Raw genomic sequence first — 6,856 nt, 5'->3', positions numbered from 1 at the left:
GCGTTCGGTCAAGGAAATAACTGACATGGTAAATCCCTTGCATCTTGCTCAATCTTACGTCTCCTATTGTGGAAAGCGAAAGACATTATTCACGTTAGTTAACCTGCAAACTAGGAAAACAGCGCCAATTCATATATGGCTGGTCCCGTCAATTTCGATTGGGTCAAATATCATTCTCACGCATACGGTGTTATAGCCATCCGCCGGAGTGGCAAAAATTGAGAGATTACTCCGTGGGAAACAATTAATACCATGAGTAATTTGCGCACCGAGAGGAATGAGTCAACTCGTCCTCGAAGAGTATTCTGAAATGCAGTTTACTTTACATTCCAGTTGGAGAAAAGTATATACGAGAAAGATATTTGCGTTCAGTGAAGTGCACCGTTAACACGCAGATGATGTGCGAATGAGAGTATTTGTATCTATCAGGTAGGTTCGATTCATGAAGATAACCCTAGGATGGTCGGAACCCAGTGAGACCCTAAAACTTCACCAATATCTGAATAGGAAAGCCGGCAAACATCCAGGCAAGTCAATCATTCAATCAAGTCAGCAACTGCCGATGAGCGTTCATGCACGCCACAGAAGCACGACCGAATGTGATTCGCGTTCAGACATCTCACTGAAACACGACGGATGTTGAAGGTGTTCACTAAACGCCATCAGTCTGCCGGTCTTATTGCCACAATGGGCCCTTTAAATAGCGCGAGACTGTTGTATAGTTTCCACTAGCACGCAATCGCTTGTTTGGAACGATGCTGTTGTGTACTCTTTCTGGCACTAGGCACAAGAGTGTGAAAAGCAACTTTCTGTTTATTTTACATATATGGCTGGTCCCGTCAATTTCGATTGGGTCAAATATCATTCTCACGCATACGGTGTTATAGCCATCCGCCGGAGTGGCAAAAATTGAGAGATTACTCCGTGGGAAACAATTAATACCATGAGTAATTTGCGCACCGAGAGGAATGAGTCAACTCGTCCTCGAAGAGTATTCTGAAATGCAGTTTACTTTACATTCCAGTTGGAGAAAAGTATATACGAGAAAGATATTTGCGTTCAGTGAAGTGCACCGTTAACACGCAGATGATGTGCGAATGAGAGTATTTGTATCTATCGAAAGGTCGGAATCCTGGCGGTAACCCTAGGATGATCGGAACCTTCTGAGACCCTAATATTCCGCCAAAGTTTGAAGAAGGGAAACCGGCAAGCATCCAAGTCAGTCAATCATTCAATCAATTCAGCAAAAGCCGACGAGCGTCCATGCACGCCACAGAAGGACGACCGAATGTGATTAGCGTTCAGGCATCTATCAGAAGCAAGATCGATGTTGATTTATTGGTCTGCGCTTTTTTATCAACCTTGCTTTAATTGAACATCAGAGTGTACTCCTATCAAATGAAACCTAGAAAAGTGAGACCTGCGGTGAGTTGCTGAAGGCTGTTCAGCAATCTTATGGGTAGCAGGTCATTTCAAGAATAGTTGTACAGATTTTGTTGTGTAACAACCGAGTGACCAACTGGCCTGTTTTATCGCCTGACGTTTGGCTGGTCAGTTCTTAATAACCGATCGCCAAATTATGTGTGTAACCGAAGTAATCGCATTGCCGTCTTACTTGAAGTTTTGGCTGGATGCCCAGACCCTGGTATTTTAAATGCCGTAGGGTGCCAGTGTATTGCCCGGACGAATAACATGCTTTATGATAGAAGGAAATGGTATAACTACTGTTCACATAAAGTCACAACACAAAATTCACCGGGGCGGGAAATTTATGATTCTTAGTTTGCTGTTGTCAAGCACTTCATTCCTAACCATTTAGCGAAGGACATCCTAATCCGTGATGGTGCTATGTAGTGGTCTGCACCCACCCGGCTCCAAACAGCAAATGGTTCACTGAAGTGCTAGGATGTCTGTGTACTGTGGACCACATCTCACATAAAAAAATTGTCGTAATCTGTGAGTTGACAGCTCTAGTCTATCGCAAAAAAATTTCCAATCCGGAATATTTTTGTACGCTTGCACAAGATAGACATTCTTGGAACGTGTGAATCACCTGTCACACCACATCTACCCGGTGGCGTAAATTCGTCTTCGAATTATTCGTCCTATTCTTGTCAGCCTTATCTCAATTGACCACCAAGGTTTGCACCGGTCTAATGTAATCCAAAACGGGGAGAACGACAGGAATTTGCTGAAGAGTTTTCTGCTATCTTATCGGTAGCAGGTGGTTTCAAGGTTAGGCACACGTTTCTATGCGAATCAACCAAGTGGCCAACCGGCCTGTTTTGTCGCCTGGCTTTTTATGGATCAGTTCCTTAGCAGGTGTTCTCCCTCCCCGGTAATCGGTCTGTCCAGTGTGGTGATTTCCGTGCTATACTACGCATCCTACTGTGCATCCGGAACTTCCTCTCCGGAGTAACCGGATAATGATTATGGACAAGATACATGTGTCTTGGAGTCGGCCGGTCCCGTCCCACGCGCATGAATATCGACCGGTTGATGAATCCGATACAACAGCATCAAGCTGACAATGTGGTAGGAGAACAACCGCCAAAACAGACAATTCCGAAAGACTGGTTACCAGTTTGATTGATCGAGAAACCAAGGCCTTTCCAAAGGCCTCATCTAAATATCCGATGAAGTTTCAATGGACTGTATGAGAACATAATCAAAGTCGATGTGGCTAAGTTTGATGATGCGTCTCTTGCACGGTTTGGGTGACCACAAGAGACACTGAAATTTGGGCAATGTGTTTGAGTCGACCAACGACACATAACTGTTCCACCTGTGTCGGTCGACCGGCCTGCTTTTGGTCGTCCTGTGCACCTACCCGGCACCGGCACGTCAGATATGTGGAAGCGTCTTGCTGCGTCCACAAGACCTGAGAATCCCGACGGGTTTTCCAAAATGCTTTCGGTTTTTACCGAACGACCCTTGACGGGTAGCTTGACGGAAAAAACACAACTCACCCTTCGTGGCGATGGCAAAACACGACACGGACCAGCAAAAATTCTGTTTATTTTTGAAACCTTGCACAACACGATGTGTGACTGTTAGGAGCAGACGTTGTGGACAGATTCAATGAGGATTTTGGGATTGTATCCGGCCTGGCACAATTCCATTAGATGGGTTGTATGCTGGGCTACTTCCGGGAACTGAAGACAGAAAAATAACAGAATCTCAGCTAGAATATCAGTTCAGGCTTGCAAACGAAATATTCAGCACGCATACTGCGAACCGAGAATCATGCATGTCCAACACAGTTTTGCGCCAATCCTCGACAATGCTTCCAATGAAACAGGAATATGTGTTCACACAAGGTTCACCCTATCGTACAACAGAGTTCAGCATTCCCGAGAAAATGTGCCAATGGTGACGCTAAAGAGTGGCGAAGGTTTTCATTGAGGTACACTGAAGTTCGAGCAGATACTGGACTCAAGATTAGAAAAACGTTACTTATGAGAAGTGTTGGCGAGTATCAGCATATCTGAATTTCGGACGTTTCGATGTAGACTGGTTCAGCGCTAGCGGATAACACGCGAATTTGCTTCAACTACGCAGCAGATAAATGAATCTGTGAGAACTCTACGAAACAAAATACGTCGCCCGTTTCGGGACTCATCAGGTAGACGCATTTAGAACTGGACAGATTTAGACAAATGCTCCAACTTGCATACTAATTTGGTTTTCACAGGAGATACACGCAAATTACCAACAACGGTTGGCTTTAATTAAATGATTGGTTGAAACACAAGGCTGATGGGATCTCAGGAAGTGTGCCTGCAACATGAACCCCAAGAAAAGCGAAACTGGTCGTGAGCTGTCCACTTACAACAGCCCTTTCAGTATTCCTATTTGTGAAAATGATCCTGCTGTGTTGATAATGAAGTACTTGAAATAATGACAAACGCCCAAGATAAGAGAGGATTCCGGTTCCAACAGCTGTTGACCGTGAATGTGGAGGTAGAGAAACCGATCAAGACGGTTTTAGGAATTTCGAAATCAGTCAGGCAACATGGTTTGTTTATAATCCACCGAAGTTATATAAGTTGGTCCACCGGACAGAGAAGTGTCTGGGTTCTTTTCGGTTAATCATCCCCCTCCATTAGAAAAAATCGTATGAAATCACGCGAACCAGAAGAAAGTCTCCGCGGTTCATAGGACTTCCTCTATACAGAATTGTTTGGTGGATTCATTGGTCATGGGTATAGATTTGAGGTTGTGTTTCAATTTTTTTACCGCGTAAATTGTCCCAGCTTTCTTTCAATTGACCATCTATTTGTTGGGTAAATATTCCTTGCAAATTTGCGTTTCTCGACTAACAAAATTAACGATTTCATCCAGATTTGCTGGCCAGACCACGCTTCACAACCTTCCTTAGCAGCTTTGCACACATTTGCATTCGCAAATGGAACAGCTAGAGAGGCTAAAAAATTGAACGGAACTGATCTGTATTGAAATAAACAAAACTGAATTTCCAGCAGATGTGTTACTGGTGAGGCGTGATTTTGCGTGTTTTTCCTTGATCAATTCTATCTAGTGATAATATTGCAGAATTTCTCATCAAATGAAACAGCGAGGAAGATCACAGTACCGGAAGTCCAGATGGTCGAACCCTAGTAAGTCCCACGGCGCAATAGCTGGGCATCCGTCGTATTTCAAGCAAAAACCTTGCAGGTAGAATCGAATGAGTTTTGTAAAAAAGGGTTGGTCTCGTTGATCAAACAGCGGGATATATAACACCCCATACAGAATAGCCAGAGGTTAAGGCGGCGGACACTTGAAAGTGTTTGTCAAATCATTGAAACCACGATACCCACTCAAGGTAAAACAGAGGTATTCATGTGAACTGACCCGAGTTCATTAGTCATGGGTATAATCATGGGATTGTCTTTCTATAAGTTTAGCGCACCAATTGAACCAGCTTTCTGTCGGTTACACATCGAATTGTTCGGTAAATGTTCCTCGAAATTATGCGCTTTTGACTAACAAAACTATCGATTCCAACCAGATTTGCTGGCCAGATCATGACTAGTGTATCCGTTAGCAGCGTTCAACACAAGGACCCTAGCACAAACAAGGAAACCCCTCTTCACGAATGTGCTGTGTCAATTCCAACATCAATCTCTCAACATTTCGTAGTGGTTGTGTCAGTCTCGCAAGAATTGAGTTCTCAATGTGTTCAAACTCAAGTGAAACTAACTGAACTGAAATGAATTGAACTGACCTGAACTGAACTGGACTGAAGCGAACTGAATTGAATTGAACACTGCCAGCCTCATTCAGCTGAGTCATTCTTGGTATTTACATATTCTCCGATTTATCTACATCACTTTCTACCTTCCGTCAGTTGCTCTAGTGATAACGGATTACGACGGAAAATATCTTACGAAAATTTAAACTATTGAAAACCATGTTGCGGCATGAACGTCCAACTTCAGGAAAGAACGAAGGTGTTAGTGATGTGAGTACCACATTTGCCCCGAAGTTTGATTTGCTGGACCTGTAACTAAGAGTAATTTTGAGACCGAGGCTTGCCTTGCGTGGCGCCGTGGAGGAATGCATTGGCTAGGAACGAATGCACCACGAGGTCAACTTGCCTGCTGAATAGTGAAGCAGTGCGTCCGGAATTGATCGAATACTGCCCGGAAACACATGAGCTCATCCCTCTTGGATAAACCCTTTACCGGCGGCTTTTGGTGGGTTTTCACATCCATGACGATGTCACGGAACGTTTCCTCGACGATGTGGCCAAGCTGAAAGAAGTGAGAAGTATAGTTGTGGAAGATTTTGGATACACCAAAAATATTTCTTCATATCTGTAGGAATCACGTTGGATTTATGGGTGGCGTCCAGCAACGGCCGCTAAAATATTGGACTTATGACGTTTACCTGCTCCCATGCATCCTGGATAAATACTCCCCACCACACAAATAGACTCTCACCTAAAAGGATCTTATATCGCGCATTAAGCTTCTCTATTGAGATCAACTGGAGAAGCAAAAGAAAACACAAACCTGAATTGCACGGTGCAGCCTTTGCCAAGCGACTTGATATTCCTCCTCGGTTGCGGACTCCATGAAGCGTCGAGACTTTGATAACAAATGCGCCTGGCAAGAGGGCTTTCTATCTACAACATTTGGCTGGAACCAGGAAAACAGTTCAATAACACTTATTAATAACAGGAGCTCTACTATTGCTGATTAGAAGAATTGTCTTCATGGACTACTCGCTATTAAGAAGCAACTACACAAAATCCCTTGGTTGCAGGGTAACGCAATATCCTGACGAAACTTATTCTCCTGTACGTCGGTTTGGAGTACGCAGAATATCACTAAACGTCTCACGGATTTTGCGGAATATCTGAAATGTGGCCTTGACTCTCATGTGTAGTTTTATGCGGCGAAATAATCCAACCAAACTCGCTGATAAAGCAGCGAACGCGTTGCAAAATAAGAAACCATCTTGAGTTCAGCAGTTGTGCACTTTCATGGTCTGTTGTAAACACCATGTTCCGTCGGAAGGCGTAACATGAAATCCACGAATAACTCGAATCGGTTAAACGCTTGTTTGTTGGACAAATCGGTTTTCATAATCACCTTGATTACCACTGGGGATGAAACGGAAAATCAACACACGCTCCATATGTTTGATCGATGATTCGTTCGCTCCGCTGTGTTTATGCAGACTGACCGCCATTCATCCGAATGTGTCTATCTAAAGATTTGTCCATTAGTCCATCTACTTGACTGTCAGTCAGTTTGACATTTAGCCTGTCTGATTGCCTGTAAATCTATCTACTTACGTATCTATCTGTCTCCCTCCCTCCCTACCCATCTCTCTCTATATCTATCTA

General features: G+C 43.8%; 1 protein-coding gene across 1 annotated transcript in view; it reads right to left on the bottom strand.

The window, feature by feature from the left end:
- Nucleotides 1-5,597: 5,597 nt before the first annotated feature.
- Nucleotides 5,598-6,856, bottom strand: part of T265_15375 (hypothetical protein) — a gene marked incomplete at both ends in the record, with an annotated part of 6,350 nt that continues 5,091 nt past the window's right edge. The window contains 2 exons of the mRNA XM_009177787.1: nt 5,598-5,756; nt 6,018-6,143. Of these exons, the coding sequence (XP_009176051.1) occupies nt 5,598-5,756; nt 6,018-6,143 (285 nt within the window). The remainder of the gene's footprint in view (nt 5,757-6,017; nt 6,144-6,856) is intronic.

Source organism: Opisthorchis viverrini (assembly GCF_000715545.1).
Source record: "Opisthorchis viverrini unplaced genomic scaffold opera_v5_463, whole genome shotgun sequence".
In the NCBI taxonomy this organism is placed as follows: domain Eukaryota; kingdom Metazoa; phylum Platyhelminthes; class Trematoda; order Opisthorchiida; family Opisthorchiidae; genus Opisthorchis; species Opisthorchis viverrini.
The sequence above is the reverse complement of the archived record's forward strand: the minus strand, read 5'-3'. Positions and strand labels throughout refer to the sequence as shown.